Source organism: Dermacentor andersoni, chromosome 4, assembly GCF_023375885.2.
Source record: "Dermacentor andersoni chromosome 4, qqDerAnde1_hic_scaffold, whole genome shotgun sequence".
NCBI lineage: Eukaryota > Metazoa > Arthropoda > Arachnida > Ixodida > Ixodidae > Dermacentor > Dermacentor andersoni.
Genome location: NC_092817.1, coordinates 90,141,837 through 90,168,655, shown reverse-complemented (window position 1 = coordinate 90,168,655; position 26,819 = coordinate 90,141,837). Strand labels below are relative to the sequence as shown.

The following is a 26,819-nucleotide window of genomic DNA, read 5'->3' as shown; positions in this document are numbered from 1 at the left end:
GCAGTGAAGTTCATTCCCTTCCTTTTTGGAGTTGTGCGGGCAGAGTCAAAAGTGTACAGGTTGCGGGCTTCTTGATAAAGTGGAATAACAACGCGAGTTTGACTTGTAGGCATTAAAAGAGTACAATATGCTGGTAGCGTACACAGTAGTACGTGTGGCACGTTTGAAATCTAGGCTGCCATGCCCAGGCTCGTAAAATATGCTCGTTTTTATCAGATCCCGCATCCCATAAACTTCTGCCCATGCCTGTACATTTGAGGCCGCTCAGCTGCAAGAAAATATGTACGCCGGCCCGCTTGAAGGGTCATTGCTCTAATTACGGCTTTCAGTAGTGCACACTACTGATCAAGATAGACATTAGTAGCCAAATGACAGAACATAGGCTGGTTGCTTGCTGGGCTAGTTGGTTCATCGCAACTTATGTAGCAGTGTGAAGAAATAAGTAAAGCACTATGATAAAGACCGAGTGAGGAGAGGGCTGTTCTCACTCGGTCTCTATCGTCGTCCCTTTCCTACTTTTTCGCACTGTTACATAAGTTATAAGTGGCAGAAAACAGAGCACAGATCTCACTACCTTTCTGCGCTTTTATTAATGTTACTTGATGTGAAAACACACATACATTGGACAGAAAGGAATTAAGGAGGGAGCGCGCTGGCAAATGCCACCGAAAGGGGCACGATGCATGCATACTCTTTGAGAAGGAGGGGAATAGACAGAGAAGTCGAAGTTAGCAAGAACGCCCAATAAAGAGAAGCACACATTTCATGGCAAAGACGAAAGTACAAAACATCAAAAAATTAAACAAATGTTGAAAAAAAAAAAACAAGACAACACAGAAAAGCCTGGACACAGCTCGACAGAGAGGATGTTGATTATGATGATCACGATGATAGCTTGGGGTGAAGCTGGACGGGTTCGTACGACCATAGGCTTGACAAATTCAAATAAAATATTGACGAAACCTGACGCGACACACACGCCACGAACGCACGCCTAAAAAAAGTAGGAAGACGTAAACATGCACACATACTCAATGCTAATTACAAGTTTCTTTCGAGAGCTGCGCTGAACTAACAAAAGTGCACCACATGAAAAGTTGCGTCATGGGTCAACATGCGTCCCACATGCGAAAGGTGTTTCCTGGGGCGTTCCTCTACTCGCGTAGCTTTTATCTGCTCGGTGTGGCGTATTGCACTTCTCGACGCATTTTTCTTTTTTCGCCAGCTTTCGCTTAGTGACTGCAGATATCCGCTCACGAAGGGCGGTCTGCTTTGCGCAATGAATGCGTTTCATATTTGACGCGTGCCACCTCGTGTTCGTCTTTTGTCCTTGTCTCTTCGTGCTACAGTTCAATAATGTCAAGTTGAGCCATGCAATGCGCTTCGTTTTAGCCGTTCCTGCACTTAGCGACTGTGGCAACGTCGATACAAATAGGTCACGAAGCTTCCGGCGGAAAGTGCTTCAAAAGCAGTTGTCGCCGACATCCGTAAGGGTGGCTGTGGGAGCATTGGTTGAAGGACGGCTATATGAGGAGGGAAGAAACATTGAGAAAAAAAAAGCTTTTTTAATTTAAGCGAGAGACAGTTTGATTCATTCAATGAATATAAAATTCCTGGTCAGTTTTATATACGCATGGTGAGGCAAGAAATTATAACTCCATTTTACTCTATCATTAAGTAATTCAGTGTAATTAAATAACTCTCTTTCTGCGCCCAGTATAAATGGAGGCGTTGACGCAATAATCAGCCGCAGTGCAATGAAGCTCTTTAAGTGTACAGCAGGCGCGTTCGTAAAATTCACCTTTTGAATTATGTTGCAATTATGCTACAATTAACGTTGTCCTGTCACACACATTGTGTTGTTTTGCTTTCCAACAATTGTCTGAATTCTGTTGTAACGTGGATGGTTTTGTCGTTTCTTAACGTCTTCATTCAAAAGTAGTGACTTGCGACCATCAGGGAATTGTTTATTTTAGCTGTTATCGTGCGGCTGCACTGGCCGACAGACTTGGCGTCTGACAATGCGACCAGCCTTCTACACCCAAAGCTTTCTTCTGTCTGCAAAGAAACGATATTCGTACATGCGTACGATCTCGACAATTGTACGGCTGACTTTATGCTGCATCGCTTTGCGCGCTGAAAGCTCGAAACGCCCATCGAGTCGAACTGAGGGGCAATTGAAACTGCAACCTCAATGGAAGGCCACCACAACAAATTTCGCGCCTTTCGAGAACAAAAATAATTCATTCAATTATTCATTCATTCACAAAACTTTATTAGTGTCCTGAAGCCCGGTCTTTTCAGACCGAGGCGGGCCGCGTCAACAAAAATAATGTCGCTTCTATTTTTAACGGATATGAGGTCACATTATTTTTTTCTTCCGCCGGAAGTGTTCCCTCGCCACACAGATGGCGCTAATTTCCATGGACCGTCGATGAACCACAATGTTTTATGAAGTTGCTACCACCACTACCACCATGTTTTGAACGTATACGCTTCTATGGAAGCATCGCTACAACGTATACTTACCCTGACTGTAATATAGTGGTTCGTACAGGGTGAGCATATTTCGTTGAGAACACATATGAAAGCCTTTTTCCCCGTTGCAGATGCGATTATGTAATAGCGACGCTGTAGGTATTCTTTCGTAGGCGTCTTTTAATTCAACAAGTGCACGTGTATATGCATGCACTGATCTGGCTTGCGAATTCTGGCGTGTTTGTATTCTAGGTTGTGCATTGCGCAGCAACTGTTTTGTGTGATATGATGGTGTGTATGGATGTGGTTCCCGCGTTTAGCCTGGGACAACGGGATTGCGCATGATGCGCTTGATGCTTTGGTGCTTTTTGTCACAATAAATTTGTTCGCGTCGCCTGGGTTTTCTGTTGCCATTCCTTCGGCTAGTTTCTCGTGCCCAATACAACTGCGAGCGGCATTTGTATTGTTCATTATTGTTCGTAAGCGCCAATTGGCAACAGGCCGTTGAGTGAACAAGTGTTACTGGGCCACTGACATAATATGAACAGAATGGGCCACCAGGACTCTGCCAAGATTTTTGGCAACACAGACGTAAATTCCAGGCTGCGAATTGGTCGTCCAGACACGGATGTGTACATATATTCGCATCCTACTGCCCATCTCCGACGCCTTTTTACCTAACTCCTATACTTCCCTCTGATCGGTGTAGCAGGCTAAGGAACTGTTACACTATGAGGACAACACATAAATTGCTTTTCCTCTTATACATTTCCCCCTCTCTCTCTTTCTCTCTCTCAGCGGGGCCTTTTCCTACATTACATCACTTCATGGAAAACACACATTAGCAACAACGAGTTCTACATGGAATGCGCTGTCATGTTCTTGGTAGTCCCGACGGACCGGCCGTCGAGCACATATTTGCTGACGGCGTTTCGAAAGGCGGGCCAGGCGTCGGCCAGCCGACGCTCCAGCGCGTCCTCCTTGCGCCCGCCCACGCTGGTGGTGACCGTGTGGGTGCCCGAGGACCCCGTCAGCGCCGACAAGAGGTGCATCTTGGCGATGAACAGCAGGCCCAGCATGGGCAGCGCCAGCGCCAGTCCCACGAACAGCGCGACGAGAGGCGCCGCCACCGACATGTCCTTGTTGGTCATGGCGCAGTCCGAGCTTGACGGCCACCTGGACGTCGTGTCGACCTGCGCCCACGAGAGGACCATCTGTGGCAGTACTTGCTTCGCTTTATAACCTCACACGATGGAAGAACAGGCCGCCACACAGGCCGCCACACAGGCCGCCGGACAGGCCGCCGGACAGGCCGCCATTGGAATATGAACCTGGCAACGTTTAACGCTAGAACGTTATCTAGTGAGGCGAGTCTAGCAGTGCTATTGGAAGAATTAGAGGGCAGTAAATGGGATATAATAGGGCTCAGTGAAGTTAGGAGGCCAAAAGAAGCATATACAGTGCTAAAAAGCGGGCACGTCTTGTGCTACCGGGGCTTAGCAGAGAGACGAGAACTAGGAGTCGGATTCCTGATTAATAAGGATATACCTGGTAACATACAGGAATTCTATAGCATTAACGAGAGGGTGGCATGTCTTGTTCTGAAACTTAATAAGAGGTACAAAATGAAAGTTGTACAGGTCTACGCTCCTACATCCAGTCATGATGACCAGGAAGTCGAAAGCTTCTATGAAGACGTGGAATCGGCGATGGGTAGAGTCAAAACAAAATACACTATACTGATGGGCGATTTCAATGACTAGGTAGGCAAGAAGCAGGCTGGAGACAAGGCAGTGGGGGAATACGGCATAGGCACTAGGAATAGCAGGGGAGAGTTATTAGTAGAGCCGAAAGTGGACGTGGAGGAGCCCGAACGGCGAGACTAGAAATGAAATAGACTTCATACTCTGCGCTAACCCTGGCATCATACAAGATGTGGACGTGCTCGGTAAGGTGCGCTGCAGTGACCAAAGGATGGTAAGAACTCGAATTAGCCTAGACTTGAGGAGGGAACAGAAGAAACTGGTACATAAGAAGCCGATCAATGACTTAGCGGTAAGAGGGAAAATAGAGGAATTCCAGATCAAGCTACAGAACAGGTATTCGGCTTTAACTCAGGAAGAGGACCTTAGTGTTGAAGCAATGAACGACAATCTTGTGGACATCATTAAGGAGTGTGCAATAGAAGTCGGCGGTAACTCTGTTAGACAGGATACCAGTAAGCTATCGCAGGAGACGAAAGATCTGATCAAGAAACGCCAATGTATGAAAGCCTCTAACCCTACAGCTAGAATAGAACTGGCAGAACTTTCGAAGTTAATCAACAAACGTAAGACAGCTGACATAAGGAAGTATAATATGGATAGAATTGAACAAGCTCTCAGGAACGGAGGAAGCCTAAAAGCAGAGAAGAAGAAACTAGGAATTGGCAAGAATCAGATGTATGCGTTAAGAGACAAAGCCGGCAATATCATTACTAATATGGATGAGATAGTTCAAGTGGCTGAGGAGTTCTATAGAGATTTATACAGTACGAGTGGAACCCACGATGATAATGGAAGAGAGAATAGTCTAGAGGAATCCGAAATCCCACAAGTAACGCCGGAAGAAGTAAGGAAAGCCTTGGGAGCTATGCAAAGGGGGAAGGCAGCTGGGGAGGATCAGGTAACAGCAGATTTGTTGAAGGATGGTGGGCAGATTGTTCTAGAAAAACTGGCCACCCTGTATACACAATGCCTCATGACCTCGAGCGTACCGGAATCTTGGAAGAACGCTAACATAATCCTAATCCATAAGAAAGGGGACGCCAAAGACTTGAAAAATTATAGACCGATCAGCTTACTGTCCGTTGCCTACAAAGTATTTACTAAGGTAATTGCAAATAGAATCAGGAACACCTTAGACTTCCGTCAACCAAAGGACCAGGCAGGATTTAGGAAAGGCTACTCAACAATAGATCATATTCACACTATCAATCAGGTGATAGAGAAATGTGCGGAATATAACCAACCATTATATATAGCTGTCATTGATTATGAGAAAGCGTTTGATTCAGTCGAAACCTCAGCAGTCATGGAGGCATTGCGGAATCAGGGTGTAGACGAGCCGTACGTAAAAATACTGAAAGATATCTATAGCGGCTCCACAGCCACTGTAGTACTCCATAAAGAAAGCAACAAAATCCCTATAAAGAAAGGCGCCAGGCAGGGAGATACGATCTCTCCAATGCTATTCACAGCATGTTTACAGGAGGTATTCAGAGACCTGGATTGGGAAGAATTGGGGATAAGAGTAAATGGAGAACACCTTAGTAACTTGCACTTCGCTGATGATATTGCCTTGCTTAGTAACTCAGGGGACCAACTGCAATGCATGCTCACTGACCTGGAGAGGCAGAGCAGAAGGGTGGGACTAAAAATTAATCTGCAGAAAACTAAAGTAATGTTTAACAGTCTCGGAAGGGAACAGCAGTTTACGATAGGTAGCGAGGCACTGGAAGTGGTAAGGGAATACATCTACTTAGGACAGGTAGTGACTGCTGATCCGGATCATGAGAGTGAAATAATCAGAAGAATAAGAATGGGCTGGGGTGCGTTTGGCAGGCATTCTGAGATCATGAACAGCAGGTTGCCATTATCCCTCAAGAGAAAAATTTATAACAGCTGTGTCTTACCAGTACTCGCGTACGGGGCAGAAACCTGGAGGCTTACGAAAAGGGTTCTGCTTAAATTGAGGACGACGCAACGAGCTATGGAAAGAAGAATGATAGGTGTAACGTTAAGGGATAAGAAAAGAGCAGATTGGGTGAGGGAGCAAACGCGCGTTAATGACATCTTAGTTGAAATCAAGAAAAAGAAATGGGCATGGGCAGGACATGTAATGAGGAGGGAAGATAACCGATGGTCATTAAGGGTTACGTACTGGATTCCGAGGGAAGGGAAGCGTAGCAGGGGGCGACATAAAGTTAGGTGGGCAGATGAGATTAGGAAGTTTGGAGGGTCAACATGGCCACAATTAGTACATGGCCGGGGCAGTTGGAGAAGTATGGGAGAGGCCTTTGCCCTGCAGTGGGCGTAACCAGGCTGATGATGATGATGATGATGATGATGATGATGATGATGATGATGATGGAAGAAGCCGTGTAAATGAAAAGAGAGAAAGAGGGAAGGAAGTCAGAATTGTTAGCTAGGTTTTGGCCAGTTCGCTACCCTTCTCGTCGTAGGGAGATGGGGAGTAAAACAGAGAGAGTGTGTGACAGAAAGAGAGGAGGTAGGAGTTTAGATCTATTACACGCACTGGAAAAGGTACACTGCGTCTACAGTCGGGCACTCAAGTCCCTTGCCTTCAGGTTATACTGTAGAAGGGCTCGTATGGATTTCTGGGCTTATGAGCTGTGAAGGTCACGAACACGAAACCTTTCCTTCTGTATATAATTGGCGTAGTGCTAAAGCAGTACGGGCACTTATATTCTAACTTGTAGAAACTACACCGCAGCCTTATCGCACTTAAAAAGAAGATATTTGGCAAGTATAAGTGTTGATAAACACTTATAAGATCTGTTAATTTATTGCTAGAATTGGCCGCGAAATGCCGTCCTGGCGTCACCGGTATTTGCATGCTGTGAGGAGACAGTGCAAATTTGATGATGTTGTGTAAGCAATAAGGCTAGGTATGAGGATGTTGCTTATGAAAAAGTAAGCGTTAGTGTCGCACGCGTTTATTTCGGCTACGCTGGCGTGTAGACCCGCGCAGATAGCAGGCACGGAGCGAGCGAACGGCGTCATGACAAATCCATCTACTGGGTGCTGTAACCGCAATTGATTGGAAACAAGAAGTTACTTTTAAAATAGTAAATTATTTGGGACGTGCTGACGCTTGCCAATATTTTTTGCCGGGATTTAGGTGGTTTAAACCTTCGTTAAAACGCAATAAAATTGTAATATGGGTACTTTAAGAAAAACGCTAGTATGTATTTCAGATCAAACTTGAGCAGATGGAGCTTAAACTTAAAAGGAGCTTAAAATTATCGAAAAAGAGGAGTTCTCCAGGTGATGTCGCAGAACAGACAGCCTGGCGATGTAATGGCAATAAACAGCAGTCCCAGCATGTGCAGCGCCAGAGACAGTTCCACGCCAAGGAAAGAGGAACGTAATGGAAAAGGCAAACGGTTAGATAGGGTGATGGGATCGAGGGGCAGGGTGGGTTCGATTTACGCAGAGCAGGAGTAACTTGGCATCTCTGCAAGAGGCGTTTTTAATGATGACGATGACGATCAAATCAACCACAAGCGGAGAACTCCGAGACCTAGAGACTGCCAAGTGGCAGGACGAAATTAAGCACTGCGTGTTTCTAAACACCGCCTCGCGTCTTCACTTCGTTTAGCAGCCACTGCACTAGACACACGGCTTTAGAAATCCCAAAATGTGGTGGTCTTGCATACACGCGCTTCCTTATATTCCTGATCGTTACTCATCACTCGTTTTCGTTCCAGTCCCCCTTCCCCAGTGTTGATTAGGCCGCCAGAGCAAACTAAAACTATCGCTTAGGCTGACTTGTCTACTAGCATGCTTGTGGGCGGGAAACAACACAGCCACACAAGGACGCACTGACAGGATAAGTGCAAACTATCAACTAAATTGTCAATCCAGCGCTATGACTTTGTGTACCCTTGCGCCACAAAACGCCATACATCATCACTTTAATTGTTGTCGAGCACATCGAGAAACCACCGGTCGAGTTGTTTCCTGTACAATAATTCTCACGTAGTCGTTTTTTCCGGGTTTCAAAGAAAGCCCGTGAGATATGAAAAAAAAAAGCCACATGACGGAGCGCTTGGCGCAGTGGTATCGCGCTCTCCAGTGTGTGTCTGGTGAGCGAGGTCGGCGGCATCGCGACTGGCGACGGAGATTCGAAAGGACTTTCTTTATCTCTTCGGCAGCGCTCGGCCAGCAGCACGTATTTGCGCCGTTCATTCGACGGGAGCCGCCGGTCCAGCGGCCTACAACGCCCTGCCGCTTCCCCATCGTCAGTCATGATGCAGCCGACATTGTTCACCGAACGCACGCTTGAAAGCAGCACGATGCCATCGCGCAAGCGCTCCGTCACGTGGCGCCCGCGATGGGGCCGGCAGGCTAGATCTGTCAGTCCCGTCGTGGGATTAGCCGGGTGCGCGTTTTATCGCGCTTTGCTGGACCCAGTAAATGTTTATTCACTCACTCACTCACTCACTCACTCACTCACTCACTCACTCACTCACTCACTCACTCACTCACTCACTCACTCACTCACTCACTCACTCACTCACTCACTCACTCACTCACTCACTCACTCACTCACTCACTCACTCCGTCATGTGGCTTTTTTCATATTTCACGGGCTTTCTTTGCAACCCGGAAAAAAGGACAACGTGAGACGCATCCTAAACGGAACAAATCGATCGGTGGTTTCTGAAGATGCTCTACAAATCTGCCTATCATACTTGGAGTCTTCAATCAATAATTAAATAGTGGGGTAAGTAAACTTAATTAATTAGTGAGTGATGGGGAAAACAGAAAGTTGCCTGAGTTACCATAGACCAGCGAGAATAGTATGCGTTCGGTTCAATTCGCTTCCCACGCGCCTTTCATTTTACAAATATTGGCTCAAGTTACGTGGGACACCCTGTGTGTGTGGTATGTATCAGCATAACAAGCTTGGTGAAGCCGCACAGCTATTAATTTCGTAATCTTCTTGTTCGCAGCCTTTAAACTGCATGTAAGCAGCCGACGCGTGCACCTGGTGGGATTGACTATGACGTAATTCCCAGCACGCCGGCTCGGAGATTTTTCACCGTTCTGCGGGCAGCTCGGGCGCCATCTAGACTCGGAGGTCATGGAGAAGCCGTTATGCGTAACTTTCGTAAGAGGTAACCTAAGGGTAATTTCTTTCAGTTTCGGTATCAAAAACGGCTATTCTTGCGCGCCTTTCGTGATGCTTTTCCTTTGCATTTCAAGCTTCAAATTTTGCACGGAGGCCCACTCCTTTATATCTACATAATCTTAAACTAGGTGTTTCACGCGGGCCGAAGTTTGCTTTGCCGCAACTAGCCCTCCTTGTTCTTGCGACCTGTCTTGAATTACCCCTTGCTCTCATTCTTTAATCACCTCTATTCAATATAAATTACAGAATGTAAGGACGATTCAGCTTTAAGCGCTCTTCATTGAATGGTCCGCACGTTCCTGTCGTCCCGACTACGAGCACCAAAGTGTCGACTGACCTGCATCGGGGTGTGCACGATGGCGTGAAGCGGCATCTGCTGCTCGTAAGACTCGCCACCACCTGCCGTTGCGAACGTGTGCAGGCCGATGTTTCCCACGTGATGAACGCCTCCACCGACTGCGCCCCTGTCGTTCGCTTGGTGGTGGTGGTGGTGGATGACCGGCGGTGGTTGCGGGGGTGCGACGGGCCCGAAGCCGCCACCATTGCCGCCTCCGTGGCCGACGCCTCGGCCGCCTCCGTTGTCGGGCAGCAAGTCGATCTGCCAGATTTCGGTCTTCTTGGTGCCCGATGCACTCGTCGGCAACGACGATGAAGACGGTCGAACACCGCCCGTAGCGCAGGAAACCGTCGTCGCCAGGAGGAGAGTTGCCGCTATCAGTTGAAAGAGAGGAGCTGAGGAGCGCCTGCAGTGCTCCAGCCGGCACATCGCTGTTCAAACTCTTGTGCCCTGCAACTGAAAAAAAAGAAATAAATATAGAAACAGAAATGAACAATGACCCGCCCCATGTTTCACGAAGTAATGACATTATAGTGAGAAAAGGTTGCGGCGAGTTGACGAGCGTCCTAGGTGAAAGGGGCGCCGCCATTGGCATTGGCTTTTAATGCGAATAGCATTCTTTGCGTACTTCAGGCGTTTCTAGCCTCCCTGCCAGCCTATCTATCTATCTATCTATCTATCTATCTATCTATCTATCTATCTATCTATCTATCTATCTATCTATCTATCTATCTATCTATCTATCTATCTATCTATCTATCTATCTATCTATCTATCTATCTATCTATCTATCTATCTATCTATCTAATCTATCTATCTATCTATCTATCTATCTATCTATCTATCTATCTATCTATCTATCTATCTATCTATCTATCTATCTATCTATCTATCTATCTATCTATCTATCTATCTATCTATCTATCTATCTATCTATCTGTCCGTCCGTCCGTCCGTCTGTCTGTCTGTCTGTCTGTCTGTCTGTCTGTCTGTCTGTCTGTCAGTCTACTTGCGCCGATCAGGCAGCCTCGTCATTCACCTTTGTGATATCTTACTCTGCAAAGTAGTCAATAGAGCTCTCGGGTTACCCATCAGGACCCATATCGAGGATCTCCTGAAGCTGTGGGTACATAACACCGCCGAGGAGATTGCAGAAGCCCAAGAACGCGCGCCACTCACTCGCCTGACTACCACAGCGGCAGGTAAACGCATCCTCGAAGAGCTGGGTTACCACCCTGCGGGATTCCCGATGGTCAGTAGCTCGATCCCTAGGTGCATTCGAGACAAGTTCGTAGTGGCCCCTGTGCTCCGAAACGTTCATCCCGTCCACAACGAGGGTAGACGCAAGGCCAGAGCAGCAGCCATCCTCAAACAGACCAAGCAACACGACATTAGAGCAAGCTTCGTCGACGCCGTGGAGTATAGCGACGGGAAGACCTTTGCCGTCGTTGTGGTCGACTCCAGCGGCAAGATTTCCAACAGCGCCTCGATTCGCACTTCAGACCCCGGAGTCGCCGAGCAAGACGCTATCGCCCTCGCCCTGCTAGACAGTCGTGGGTCCGAGATCTATAGTGATTCCAAAACGGCAGTTAGGGCTTTTCAGAAGGGTTGCATCGCCAAGCAAGCTGCTAGTCTTAGTGGCTCGAGTCCATATGCTCTCACATATCATTCAATTCACTGGTTTCCCGCTCACGTAGGGTCGGTCGAGGGTGCTCCCCCGAACCTCAATGAGTCTGCTCACGAGGCTGCGCGTGACCTCGCCGACCGCGCTTGCTCTAAGGAGTGCTGAAGCCCTATCTACGGCCACAGGGACGCTCCCGCTACTCACAACGAGATTATTAAATTTTTCTACATGTCTAGAAGGGTCTTTCCACACCCTCACCCCAAGTTGAATAGGGTGCAAGCCGTTTCGCTTAGACTTCTACAGACCAGCACATATCCGTGTCTGTCCGTTCTCCACGAGGCATACCCCGACGTGTATCGCGACGACGCCTACCCATCCTGCGGTCAGACCTCCCCTCTAGCGCACATGCTCTGGGAGTCTGGGTCGACATATCCCAAGTTCATCAAGGAGGAGTGGGACTCACTTCTGCGTGGCCCCGCTATAAAAAAGCATATCCTGGCTGTCCAGCGTACCCGCGACCGGGCCAGTGGGCTAGACCTGCCGGTTCCGACGTGGGACTAGCCGGGTGCGCGAAGAGTTCGCGTCCTCGCCGGACCTGCAATAAGGTTTCTTCGCTCACTCACTCACTCTGGTCACGCCATCGTCGTCACGTATTCGACCCCGACCCAGTGGACCAAGTTGCCCAATAGCTTCGGCCACTAGGTATGGGATCGCGGTTGTGACCGTTGCATTCCAGCTTTGCCATCCGACACTCGTCACGCCATCGTTATCATACAGTCATCATGCATTCGTTTTCACACCGCCATAGTGACGCCATCGTGGTTGTTCAATCTTCTTCATTCCAGCTTCATGATCTTATTCTTGTTATGCTATCGTCGCCACGCCTTCTAAATCGACCCAGAATAGTCCCAGTCGTAAAATAGCTTGATTTACTCAGTATGGGTTTGGGGTGGTGACGCCGTCGTGGTCGCTGCATCGTCGGTCATTCCAGCTTCACCGTCCGACTCTCGTCATGCCTTCGTTATTTCGCCATCTTCGTCACACAGTGGTCGTCATGCCATTATCGTCTCTCTGTTTTTTTTTTCTTATCATCACTCCCTTAACGTTATCCCATCGTGGTCACGCCGTCGTCGTCATATCACCTTCGTTGTTGCATCACCGCCAATCTTTCTTCTTCATTGTCTTGTAATCATACTGTCGTCATTAAATCATGATGACGCCGCCCTTGTCATGCCGTCATTGTCACACAGTCGCTATCACGCCCTCCATTGTCACACTGTCGTCGTAATGCTGTCATAGTCGTGCCATCCATCGTCATTCCATCTCTGTCATCCTACTCTCGTCATGCCGTCGTCGTCACGCCAACGTCTTGACGAATGATGAGCAACGATCGGGACTATAAGGACGCGCGTATATGCAAGTCCATCACGTTGTGTCATTTCTAAAGCGGCGTGTTTAGCGCAGTGGCTGGTAAAAAAGTGAAAAACCACGAGGCGGTGTTTGGAAACGTGCAGGGCTTAGTTTCGTGCTACCACTCGACAGTCTCAAAGGTATCTGAGTTCTTCGCTTGTGGTTGATGTGATCATCAGCGTCTTCACGCCGACGTCGTCATACAGGTTTCGTGATAAAGTCATTGCCACGCCATTGTCATCGTACACTAGCGTTCATCTCATTGTCATCATGCCACCTTCATGCTATCGCCGTGAATGCATCGTCGTTACACAGTCGACGTCATGCATTCGTTTGTCATACTGTCATAGGGATGTCATCGTCGTCAAGCGATCGTTATATCATCGTCATAATTTAAACATCCACATCTCATCTTCGCCAGGCCGCCATCGTTAAACGCCTTTGTCATTCCGTCGATAATGTTCCTTCTTTGTCATCCCGTGGGGTCTCTGCGTCGGAGATATACAGTCGTCGTCATGCCTTCATGCTCGTAGGCGACCTCGGCAAGCGAGTGCCTTAGCAAAGTGGGACGGTATTTGAGCATGCATGTGGCATATAGCTGAAACAACAAAAGTCTCAGAATTACCACTACACGTGCTAAACAAATCTGGCTTCGGCAATATGGCCTGTCGCTACATTGCTCGATTACTATTCGCATTACCGTCGACAACCAGCGTGATGAGGTGAGTTCAATCGTAATTTTTTCCCTACTATTTATACAGTTGGGTTGGACGTATTATTCAACGGAGTGCGTGTTGGTAAAACTTTCTTACTGCAATAAATTAACTGATTATTCTTTTTATTGCTGGTAAAAAGCTCCTCACAGAAGAATCTTTGGAGCTCATACAAGAAGGCTCGTCTTTAGGTGCAAGGCAAATAAACTCAGGTGGTCAAAATTACGACGTGGTTCACAGCCTTAGCGTTGCTTTGAGATTTTAAAACCTACATCGAAATTCAACTGTACAGCGTACAGAGCTTTGTGCACTTGGCCGGCTACGCGTGTCCCAACCAAAGAACAATATTTTTGTTGTTGAGATGCTTGAAAACAGAAGGAAAATATACCATATCACAATACGCGCTCTGTAAACTTAAAGTAGATTTTTTTTTATGTAATCCTTGTACAACTTAAAATGCATGTCCGGCATTAGAGCACAGCGGCATAGATAAATTGAGTAACAAAGTGAGCTTCAGCCCGAAAAGATCTTCCACGCCTGGATTGTATCACTTTCCTGCAGTCTCTCCATTATCACTGCACAAACAGTAACAACATGTACAAAGTGTATACTCTAACCGCGTTATTGGCGTGTCCAATAATTATCCTAATCCATAATTACGAATTCTTTTCTCTCTTCAAAGCAGCTTTGTGTGGCACACGATAAACGAATGTTCGCAATCTCTTCGCGTTCATGAGAACTAAGCTTGGATTCCACGGCTTAGATCCTCGTTGTCTTTGTGTGTCACAACATAATACCGCTCTCGAGAGCCTCTAGAGCAAAAGAGAGTGGTCTTTATAAGCTGTCAGGCTAGCATTAAGGGGCTCATAGAAGCATTATGGTGTTTACTGTAATAAAGATTTAGAGATTACGAGCACAACGACACTACCAAGCTTCAGAACGTTGTCGTGACACTTAATTAAGAATGTTCACTAAGTAATAGCGGTCGCGTAGATTCCTTTGAGTACGAAAAGTTAACGGAAGCCTAAATTCTACCCATACATAACCAACTGCACAATCGCAGTCATCGGTATAATCAGAGTGACGCAGAGAGCTACCTACTAAAAGCCCATGTTACTCGTCTTGTCGCTCTAGTCACTTTTAACTTTTCTTGCCTATTTTTTTCCACGCTTTGTCTAACAACGGCAACTTCTGCCGTTACCGTAAACGTGTTATCATACCAAAACAGGAACTGCAGGTGGAACGCGAAATCGTATCTTTAAATGCAACGCCATGCACAGACGCGATAAAATTTCTTGAACTTTAAGGGTACTTTAGGCTTGTCCCATGACTAACACCATTAAGTTGTTCATCAAAACTGAGAGCAGGAAGAGTTGGTGTGGTTCCATCTTAACAAAAAAACTGCGCGAAAAAGACGTCTACGAGCAAAGAAACGACAAACGCGAGCGCTGAAAATCAGCGCAGTTCTCGAAATCAGCGCCCGTGTTGGTCGTTTCTTTGCTCGTCCACATCTTTTGCGCGCAGTGTTTTGTTAAAATGGAACCATTACGTTGACATGCCAACACCTGAAAAAAGGGGTGTTGCGATCAACACCTTTAAAGAAGGATATTTGGTCGAATTAGGAGTCTAACCTTGCTTTACTTGTTTGTCGGTTTCAGGTGGTTGTGTCTAGCAAAAACTCCAGCCCCTTTGTTCCGCCTCTGATGCTTAATCTGCACTCCAACCCATTCTATTGTTGTGAGAATCTTCTTATAATCCTGGCTCCCTGTGTATACTTGGCTTGAAAAGCGTAGTCCTGCACAGGTTCAAACGGGCGACTACCAAACCAGGATTCTTGTTCCGTTGCTAAGTCATTGGACATTACTTTAGTCTCTTGCATATTAAACTTCGAACGAATTCTTATACCTTGCTGGTTCAAATCTTAAAACAATTGTTGTGAGCATTTGCCAGCGTTGCTTAACACAACAATGTCATATATAAACTGCAGAGGAGGAATTTGCCGTTTATCCTTACACCTAACGCTTATAAATCTGGAATTTTGAGTACTTATTGCAAACACCCAGCGAAAAGCAACCCAGAGATTGTGTCTTCTTTCCTGACGCTCTGTTCAACCTGCATTTTCCTTCGTTTATTGTGACTCATTATAGCGGATGTGGAATAGGAATACATTTCCTAAAAATAACCACGTACGCTTTATCCACTGTTGACCATGCAACTCTTCTATGACTCCTGATGCCTCTACTCAAAAGAACTCCTCTTGTTGGTTCCAAGGAATGCCAAATGTGTTATGTGACCGCGCCACGTCACCGACTAATGACTCCTATTACAATGGCCTGATAGTTTTTGCAGTGAACAGCGGCTGACGTCCACAGTTCCCGTGGTTTGCCACATGTATCGTCATGATGTTATGGTTTGAATTTATTTCATGCATTTACCATCGGAAAGCCACAACTGCATATATGAGAGGCATCGTAGTGGAGAGCTCCGCATTATTTTTGACCCACTAGGATTGTTAAAAGTGTAGCTAAATCTAAGTACATATACCGAGCGTTTGTGCATTTCCACCACATCATATTGCGGCGCCTGCTTTCGGGTGTCGAACCCACGGCCTCTCGCTGAGCACCACAGCGTTGCAGCCATTGGGACACACTATGGGGGGCAATCGCAATATCTCTATGGCAGAAGTAATAGCCAGATATGAAACTCTGTTCCCACGAACGCTTCAACAGTGGGTCCGCGACGCTCGAACTTTCTTGCTGTCGTTGAGCTGTCGTCATTTAGACGACGAAGGCGTTCACTGCAAGCTGAAACCTTAATTGCAGCGTGTACGCCATCAATGCGCAATTGCTGTCGGATTGGTGTGTCCCATCCTGACCTCTGACACGATCTTCTCGCGTCGGATTCACGTAAACGTATGCCAAAGTGAGTGGGCTCAGCATTGATAATGCTGGGTAATGTTTTAGAAATCTGTGAAGAAGGTTGCCACTCTCAGAATCGAATGGCACGCAAATACAGACACCACAGACACCACAAACGCTGAACTACAACTGAAGTTTACTCGACACTGGGCTTAGGTCAGCCAGAAGTCATACCAAAGTGAACTTATACCGTCTATGCGCATATAACTCGTGCACTAACACATTCCAGTTCATTGTTTGCGATATTCCTACAAGCTGTGCTAACGCAGTTGTATCTTTTTTTCTGATGCAACATACTTCAAAGACATCTCTTCTGTCGTGTTTGATATATCTTCTACTTGATGTATTCCACTGTCAAGTAAATGTCATTCGCAGCCCCAGTGGACATGTATTTAGTGCTTGTGGGGTTTAACGGCCAGAAGTCTCAACTTCAGAGGTTATGACAACGACAGACGTCGTGGGACATGTCGTAGAACTCGTCGGGTCCCATTAGATTTTGCGTTGGTAACATGTCTCACAAATCTAGCCACTAGTTAGGCCGTTAAAGTTCTTCATTCGCAGTACTTTTTTTAGATAATGTGAACGGTAAAGATATCGTTTTTACTTTTCTTACCATGGGCTCCGTTATAAGCCTATACCGAACCCTTTTCAGCCTTCGTTATAAGCCTATGCCGAACCCTTTTCAGGCTTCCTGCGGGATAAAGCTCACGCTTCTGACGTCGGAGAGTCGACCTCTCGACCACCGAGCGCGACAAAAAGAAGGAATGCGCAGAGGGACCCGGCTTTGTAAGAGGCGAATGTAGCGACGCCGTAATGCGACCCACATGCGTTGTGCCGCGGGTTTCGCGTGACCTCAATGTAATATCGGGTTACGATGAACAATGGCCGCTGTCGAAAGCGTACACAGAATATACGTCACTGTTGAAGCGAGGAAGGATCAAGGTTGAGCACAGATGTAAAGCGCAGCGCAGCCCAGCCCAGCCTAGCCGCTCGATGTTGGTATACGATGTGACCGTCACGTTCTGGGCGTTATTAAGCAGTCGATGTGTCTTGAGGCTGCTGTTGCGCGTTTGCTGTGGCGCTGTGTCATTAGGAAAAACATCGCGGGTACCGGTCGCCGGGGCAAAATTTTTTATGAGATGATGACGATGGCAATTTCTGAAAAAAAAAAGGAAAGCAGTGTATGTAATCCCCGCATTATGCGATTACTGACCTATGGGGATGAAAGTTTGGTTATGACATAGAAGCTTAAAGTTACACACAATTACGTTAAAATTAAGTCGGCACGAAAAAAAAAAAATAAACTCGAATAAAACAAAAACAAATTAACATAGACTTAATAAATTAAATTAGGCACATAGAAATAAATAGCGAAATAGTGTGCTTTGGTGTGACATATGCATATTGGTGTGTCTGTTAAATATTTATGTTCGGTTTAACTTGAGCTTGGAATTATGTGGCAGTGGTTTTGACATGAATAATCGGATGTATGTCGTTCTTAGTTGATGCTCTTTCTTGCACATATTGGAAGCCGTGAGTCGTCGGTTTATCGTCTTATATGTTGTTTTCCTTGTAAGGAGAGCCTGAACCTGCGTCAAGGAAATTAATTTGTTGTACTGCTCAGGCCTCGATCCATTCCATGGGGGAAAAATAAATAAATAAATAAATAAATAAATAAATAAATAAATAAATAAAAACTTGAAGGCAAGCTAGGAATCACGCAGTGTACGAATACATGGGAACTGATAGGCGAGACGTTTACGGAAGTAGGAAACGATGTCGATTCGAGGTCAAACGTACGAGTTGATAGCTTAAAAATGTAAAATGGAAAGGGGCGGAAAGGTCACGCAGTGCATAGAACAGATAACCGATAACTTTCTTACTTATAGAAGGCCTTATCATCAGCCTACTTTTTTTAATGTCCACTGCCAGGATGAAGGTCTCTCTCCCTGCGCTCTCGAATTATTCCTGTCTTACGCTAGCTCATTCCAACTTGCGCCTGCATCACACCACCTAGTTACCTGCGTAGGAGGGCAACAAAGTACGAGACGGAGGAGAACTGGACGTGTTCATACATCGGTTAGATTCGCGTGATGAAAGACAGGCGCACTTCCAAGTTGATGGTGATAACGAATGTGTATGTCAATATTTTGGGGCGAATCATCTGTAATCTGTAACCCCTCGCTACAAAGCATGGTGCAGCTTTCAGTGCCGTTTGAATGCGCAAGTACGAGAGATATTACCGAGTGCTCATTTTGCCCATACCAGAGCTTTACTTTAAGTTTACCATTTCAAACTTGAGCTACGCCAGTACGGAATGATGCGACATGCCTACGTGTAATGTTCACATTGCGTGTGGTTACTGTTTGGATTTGTACTGAGCCTTGGTAAATCATTTCAACACATATAGTACACGTGGTATTGCCTTGTCATCACTATGTGCCTGAGAAGGCAAATCTGTTTTCATGCGGCAGTACTTGTCAGCCACCATGTACAGACTTTACTGCTCAGATTTTCCCTCAGGCATTTTAGCGTTATGTTGCTGAAGATAATGCAAACTTAATGTAGCCTAAGCTAAACTAACATAACCTAAGCTAATCTATAAGTCGCAAACCTGAAAGAAGGTCAGGGTTCATTTTCCATTTTCGCCATAGCAGCCTTGATAAGACTGCTAGTAAGTGCCAAAAGCTTGGCCTCATGGCAGAAATGTAAAAATGAGGTGTTTTGTCCGTGGAACTGGCAACAATGAGCTGATGCTGCACTATGCACCTCAAAAATTATTTTCTAACATTAGCCATGAGTTACTTCGTGCATCCATGGTATGGGTTGTAACAGCGCACACAAGACAGGGACAACAGAAAGAATTTCTGTTGTCCCTGTCTTGTGTGCGCTATTTTTTCTATTGTCCCTGTCTTGTGTGCGCTATTCTTTCTGTTGTCCCTGTCTTGTGTGCGCTATTCTTTCTGTTGTCCCTGTCTTGTGTGCGCTGTTACAACCCATACCATGAATCCCAACCAACTGGCCCAACTTGCCGTTCTGATGCAGTATACTTCGTGCATCGCTGAAGATTGCCACCTCTCGAAACAAACTGCTGTAAGAATTATTAGAGAAGTTTTCTTTACCTGAATGAAGAGAGATCTGAATGTGTTAGGGGGTCAGGAGCCGAAGAGCAAACTAAAATGAAGGCAACCAAAATGCAACTAATTAAAGAAAAATAAAAGTAACAAGTTGTTTAAAATAAGATAGAGAACATTTCTATTTAGTTACCAATAATCATATTGTGACCTTTCTCTTCGCACGTTTATCACGTTGAGAATAATTAGTTCTTGGTGTTATAATTTCTGAGCCCTTGTCCCGCGTCGTTTTTCATAGTACAGGAGGCCACGCTAGCGGCGAACTGTATTGAGATCGCCTCTTGTATGTACGAATATATCTGTAGTTTTTATGTATATTGCTTGAATAAGTTTGAATTTTATGAAGACAAGGACGGAGAGAAGGCGATAGAGACAGAGAGAGGGAGAGAGACGAATAGCTGCGAAGACGCGAAAGAGTGCTGTACCTTTACAATTCTTCCAAGGCGTCCGTCTTTTGTTCCAGTGGCGCGCAATTTCAGCTCAGCGCAGCGTGCCCTCTACAGTATCTGCAGCTCGCGGTCATTGGAGACGCCGGCGCAGCAAGGTCTCTGTGCACGTTGACCCGAGTGTTGCAGCTGCAATGAATAGTAAACAAAATCAAGATGTGCCATCATTGGAAGCAATAACGTCAACAACAGTGAAAATTAAAAAAAGGACTGTAAAAAGATGGCAAGGACATCTTGACTTGCCGTCCTGGCGAGAGAATGCAAAACCATAAATTAGACGCGTGCGACAGCACCGTCTTCACCGCACTACTTTGCAAGAGCGCAATTAGGAGACGCCAGTGAGCGAGACGCGCAAGTCTTTCTACTCGTGTGTTGTAACTACCGTATTTATTCAGTTGTGACGCGTACTTTTTTTTTTTCCCAAAAAGTTTCGCTAAAGTATGACATGCACGTTAGAATTGAGTACGAAACAAAACCTGGAATATGTGGTGGCCCCAGTCTGTGATCGCAGTTTCTCATCTCGAAGGCTGTGCTTCGTCGTACTGCGGTGCCGAAAGCTGCTGCGAGCACCAGAAGTTTGTCATCATTGGATGCCACCTATGTCCCATACCCAAATCCCAACTCCAGCATCTTCAGAGTAATGAAAATTGATCTGCGATGGCCGCAAAACAATTGCTGTCGTCCAACTTTTCCAGTTGAACCGGGATTGAACCAATTCAATCCAGACGTTGCTGCAGCTGTAAGAGCAGATTTTCAAAATTTGTGCGCGTTACAAGAGGGCGCGTTACAATTGAGCAAAATCGGTATCTCTCTTACGTTTTATTTTGTAACTCTGCACGTTTGTCGTGCTACTTTTCGTCTTGGTTTGACGCCGGTGCGCGTTGCGAGGAGTTCATGTTACTTATTATGTGGACGCAGGAGAGGCGCGAAACCCAATCGCTCTTGGTTTCGCCATTTTGACGTGAGTTTTGCGAAACTCTCTGTTTCGTTGCAGCTGCCTTGAGTGGGTGCTGACAACACGAAGGAACTACGATCCATGCTTCAACTTTGTCGCTTCTCTTGAAGGGTAGGGTGCTGTTTCCAAACAACGCTTTCTCGTCTCCCAACTTTAGTCGGCAGTTTTTGAAATGTTGTTATGCCCGTTTAGTCCATGCAGAAGACCGCCACTTGTACCCCACTTTATAGAACGGACGCTTCGAGGATGCACCGCATGCTGGATGCACCGCCCACCAGTGCACCACATTTGATTGCAATGAAGCACACTTCATACATGCCCGATTCTATTCCCCTGATCCTACCTTAAGCCTTCGATTTCCATCAAGACTGCCCCGAAGGCATGTGACCCTCTTCTGTAGGCTATGATTGGGCGTCGCGTTAACCGATTCCAATGCGTTCCGCATATGGATGGTCGAAACCACAGCTCGAGGCTAATGCGGCGACTACGAAACAATACGTCATGTTCTGCGCCAGTGCCCGTCGCACGGAGACAATCCCTTTTTCTCGTGCCCAACCAGTTGGACGATCGGCCTCTATCGGAAGAAAAAGCTCTTCAGCATCGAAGAGACTTAACATCGCATCAAAAGGCCGTGCAAGCGCTCATGCGCATTTTTTACGATCCACCGGCCTGTGTGAACGCTTCTAATTCGAACGCCCTAGCCATTATGATTATGTTTTCCTTTTTATCTCTCCCTCGTCTTTGTCGCCTTTTCAACCCCTATTTCCGCCACCCCATTGTTAGGTAGCAAACCAGAAGCTCGCATCCGGTTAATCTTTCTTTCTTTCTTTCTTTCTTTCTTTCTTTCTTTCTTTCTTTCTTTCTTTCTTTCTTTCTCCCGCTCTCTTCATTTTCTCTTTTTTGCTTGATGCAGTATACAAATCTCAACTTTATTGCATTGTTTACTGTTATTTATGCAAACAGGAACATACCCAAATCTAAACACACTAAGCAAGATGTTTCCCACCCAGTATAGAGACATTTGCCCCTGGCACGGCGCCAAGCCCACTTTATATCACATTACATGGGGATGCGTTCACAATCAACAATTCCTTCAAATAAAAGACCCGAGTGCGGAGCAGTGGGAGAGCGTGCTCTCCAGCAGCGACCCGAAAGTCCAGCATGGACTAGTAAGGCACGCTCACCGAGTAGCCAACCTCAGGGGTGCCCTGGAATAGGGGCGTCGACCCTGTGCAGATGGGGAAGAAGACCGTGAAGACGGCCGACCGCATCTGCGACCGCTAATTTCTAACCAATTAGAGCAAATAAAGTTTTCCCTCTTCCTCCTACGCGATACTAAAATCATATTGTACCTAAAACCTTACAGTAAACTTGGTTTGCGCATTCCAGGGTACGCACAACTACTGCTCTCTCTCTTCGCTTTCTTTCTCTTTTGATTCTTATATCCAGTTTCCCCAGTGCAGGGTAGCAAACCGAACCTGTATCTGGTGAGCCTCTCTGACTTTCTTCGCTTCTCTCTCTTGCGACCGGACTTCGAGGGCAGACCAGAGCTCTCGTGTTAGTGTTGCCAAATTTATTATTCTGAATTTTAGGTTATACTTACGAAACAGTCAAGAACGAACGAAATTTGACAATCTACACGACAGTGAAATAGGGTGCGATGCACGAAGGGAGGTTTAGAACAAAAGCCTTGTAGCTATAGAGTCCGCTTTTATACCATGTCCAGGTTGCTTTGGCTAGTTCACGTTCAACTGTTTGTTTGGTACGGGATGAGCCAACTATGTGTTACAATGAACTGATGCGTGTAGATCCAGACGTGTATCAATATTTTCTTTCTATACGACTTGCAGATATTTATTAGCCCTTCTCACATTGTGCGAAGCTCAAGCACCATTATCTCTAACACTGATTTCAAGTCTGTATTGTCAACGTATCATTGAATTACATACTTCTAAGTACGCCTTTGCGCGTATTCTTTTACTAGTGCTCATAAATACATGTCATTAAGCAAAGTTGTATCTCCAATTTAATAAAGCAAAACAAGGAAACGGCTAAAATAGAAGTAGCTGAGGTTGAACAGAGAGCGGAACAAAAGTGAGAGTGGCATGTCCTTAAGGGTAATTGCTTAAGCGATATCTCGGATAAGATATACAAGCCTAAAATCATTAACCGTTTGAATGACAAGAAAAATAGCCGCTAAAGGGTAGAAACCTCTTTCTCACTCGCATCAAATCAAATCAACTTTCAGATAACTTCTATTTGAAATCAACAATTACATATATCTAGGGTACAGGCTAAAACCTCGAAGGTTCGGCTTGACGGGGACATGTACTCCGTAAGGTACAAATATTAGATATTGATAACAAAAGTCAGCGTATTATACTCCAAGACTTACTAAAACAGTACAGTTTTGTGAATTTTGACAAAATAAAAACTGGAAATATTATTACCTAAGAAAACCTTAGGTAACCTTAGTATCAATATTCACTTATACTGGGTAAATTACGAATGAATTCTAGAATAAGAAATGAGAACAAATAGATTCTGTGTACCTGACTAAAAACACGTGCTGAGTTTTTCTTGTCATTCTGTTTTATTTTTGTTATCGCCTGTTATTGAAGGTTTTACAATCTCATTATTATGTTATTTTCATCATCATCGTTATAACATTGCGCGGGCACGGTGTCTGCATGTGGAAGAAAGCATGGATTAGCCAAGCTAGCGACTTCCGCCTGATGCAACCACGAACCATGTTTACTGCTGACAAAAATAGACGGACGAGGCTTAGTGTACCAAGGCCATGACGAAAACGCGCAATTATAATAATGTTATCTACTCGCGAGCTAGATTGCTTGGACGCTACCACAACGTGCCTGCCCTTTTACCGCAATAGCGTTTCTCTTTTTAAAAGAGAATTATTCGTTTGAAATGCTCGAAAGTCGCGCTTTACGCTTTATTTTCAGCTTGCTTCTGTTAATCAATATAATTTAACTTGTAACCGTTCGTTAACTGAAAGAAATTAGGCCCCTTGGAAACAGCGTCACGCAGGTGATCCGATGCAGGACGATGGAGGTCAGTTCGCGCTGTTGCGTGTTTAAGCTGTGAACACAGCACCCTTACGCACACAATGCTCTCCGAGGAACGAAAAGTAATGGTTTTCAGTCAGGATTAAGGTCTGTGGAATAGTGGGCAGTTTCGTAGTAAAAATTCCCCGCGCGCCTCTTAAACGCACCATTCGCCGAGTTGCCGATATAGCCGGTGTACTTTGCATTCCGTATCCCTTCACGAGACAGTGTCGGAACTTATAAAAATGACAGCATTCGGTGAGCGTCAGTGTCATTGAAGATGTCTGAGGGAGTGGCTTTCGAAACCTATGCCTTTTGGAGCGGCCGTCCAACTGAAAATGTGCTCCAGGAGACTGCGAAGGCTTTACGAGCACGTTGTGCACAAAACCACTCTCAATTATTACGGTTTTGTTTTCCTCTTAGAATTCATTGTGTCGTATAAGAAAATGCCTGCGATATGAGTTCATTACAGGAGCTTATTTTATGGAAGGCTACCGTCGTGCTCTGCTGTGAGACGTGTAATTAAGTACCCCGTTGCCACAATGAAGTCTTATAATGTTGAAACTGCGAGCGTTTAATCTTTCTTTTTTTATGGAATCCGAGTAAAACAACTCGGAATGTTTGTATAATATTGGTATACTATATCACAGTAGATGAAATTAAAGAAAAAGGAGAGATACAGTGCTGTTGGCTTAAAAGCATGAAGAAAATGAAATGGAGCTTTTCGGGTTAAAAAAACAAAAAAAGAACCTCCTTAAGCATTTGAGGCAATGCATAGTACATTATGCAACGATCAACGTTGCCTTCGGTTTCTTGTTTCGTTTTATCATAACCAACCTTTTCCATATCGCTCTCTATAGAACTGGAAGTATCTTCATTGCCTAACAGAAATGTTCAAACGTGATCATTCGCAGACCTATTGCTGCGCGAGAACTACAAAAGAGAATCTGCAGTGTCACGTGTGATTTTTCTGTTTTATTTCACGACCTGTCGACTTCATATTTGCTGCGACGCCGTATTCAAGGGAGGTGATATGTTACTTTTCCCCTGTCCTCTATGAATGTACATGAATGTACAAGCACGAAGTGCATTGCGCCTTGTAGCAGATAATTGTTTACTTATGCACGGCTAGCTGCTTTTGAGCACTCTTGTGCCGCGGCACGCCAAGAAAGCTAAAACTGAGCATTCTTATATATATATATATATATATATATATATATATATATATATATATATATATATATATATATATATATATATATATATGGAAGGCAAGGGTGTTACGCAGTCAAAAGTCTGATGTACCATAGCAGCTATACAACCAAAGGCTTTGCGTTAGACTGCACAGCTGCAGCTGTGCCATTCCCTTGATCTCACGAAGTGTTGGCAACTTCACGTGTCTCCCACACGCACACAAAACAAAATCCATCAAACAATGTGACTTTGCCTCGTACTGCTCGATGTTTTTCACGCTATGACCGTCTGGCGAATCACAGGCGAGAACCTTACAAAGGGCGCGCATGCATTATTTGCACACGTACACTACACGAATTCCGGTTCCCGCTTGCGAAGGCATCCTTCTAAGCACGTGTCCTTGGCGTCTGTCTCGACTTGGCGCGACTAAATGACGCCCACCGACTGCGAGCCCCCCTCAAAAAGCCGCCGCGGCAGGCGGCCAAACGCGTGGCATCGCGCTTTTGCGAAAGGGACGCGTATCGCAGCGTTACGCAACGCCTGTATAGTCATCGGCGCTAACGACGCTCCACGGCGCGCGGTGTTCCTCAATTATTCCAGTCGTTGAGCTGACCTACAAGATGTGGGGTACGATTTCATAAAGCTTACTTGGTGCTCAGCCGTTCGTCGTAACATCTTCGCTGTGACGTGCGGCCTATGAGGCGCCTGCTTTTACGGGCCGCTGATGTAGGAACTGTTTTGTAAATCATTAACTCCGCGTGGCCGAGTGAACACTTTTTGCTTGTGGAACTGCTTTTGACTGGCCTGCGCACGAAGATAGCTGAGAAGAGCGAACAGAGGTCCTAGTGTATAGTACGATATATGCAGGATTATATGTAGTTATAGAGTGAAAGAATACAACAGGCTGGCGGTAGTACCCAATGCGAGATGTTGAAGATTCGCAAGGGGTTGCGATATGATGCGAGATGAGGCTGATAATGATATGCAGGCACACAAATGATACACGTATTGAATGATGTAAAGATGAAAAAATACGCGCATATGTATATACAACCGCTGAAAGCAAGCTTGGCTCTTCTTAGCTGACTTGTTTGCTGATTATAAGTGTGACAATTTGCACATCCGCGATGTTGTCCCAGTGGGCGTACAGTTTCAAAACATGGAGCATATACGGGGGGGGTTTTCGCAACAGCGTGACTAAGTGTAAATGTGGTCGGCGCACGTGCGCGTGCACTTACCCTATGGAGTGCGTACCGTCGTCCTCGAAGCCGCGGCCATGCAGCTCGCTGTGTGTCCGAGTCGCTTCTGGGCGCGACATCGCCGAGAGGGCGGCTTTTATGAAAGACAGGCGACTCGCCCCGTGACAATGGCGGGTGGCCGGCCGGCAGGTCGGTCACCACGACACCCGGACCTCGGGCGCAGCGGCCGTGAAAAAGCGTCACGTTGGTGTGCCGCTTGCTTCGCGCACGCACGCGATCGCGAGCCCGAAACGCGAGAGTGAAGGGGAACGGTCCGTGACAAAAGTGAAATAAGCGCGCGCTCTGTTTGCTCTTTACGGCAGCCAGTCAGAAGTTTCACTCGCGTTGGAAGTTTCGCTGCATAAATATTCATTTACATAATCCTGGTC

General features: G+C 45.9%; 1 protein-coding gene across 2 annotated transcripts; it reads right to left on the bottom strand.

Moving 5' to 3' along the window:
• Positions 1-571: 571 nt before the first annotated feature.
• On the bottom strand, positions 572-20,102 carry LOC126536807 (uncharacterized). Of its 2 annotated transcripts, XM_072287526.1 has the most exons (3): positions 19,958-20,102; positions 9,734-10,189; positions 572-3,671 (listed from the first exon to the last, which is right to left on the bottom strand). In XM_072287526.1, exons 2-3 carry the CDS (start codon positions 10,160-10,162, stop codon positions 3,336-3,338), a joined length of 765 nt encoding a protein of 254 aa, XP_072143627.1. In that variant the 5' UTR covers positions 10,163-10,189; positions 19,958-20,102; the 3' UTR covers positions 572-3,335. The 2 variants fall into 2 exon arrangements, with proteins under 2 accessions (XP_072143627.1, XP_050039767.3); XM_050183810.3 differs by lacking the exon at positions 19,958-20,102 and having other exon boundaries at positions 9,734-10,385.
• Positions 20,103-26,819: the final 6,717 nt, after the last annotated feature.

Excerpts from the sequence above, each read along its gene's own strand:
- LOC126536807 (XM_072287526.1), bottom strand. The coding sequence starts at position 10,162 with ATGTGCCGGCTGGAGCACTGCAGGCGCTCCTCAGCTCCTCTCTTTCAA. Across the intron at positions 3,672-9,733 it reads TCGTGCACACCCCGATGCAG|GTCGACACGACGTCCAGGTG; the intron begins GTCAGTCGACAC and ends TCGTGGGCGCAG.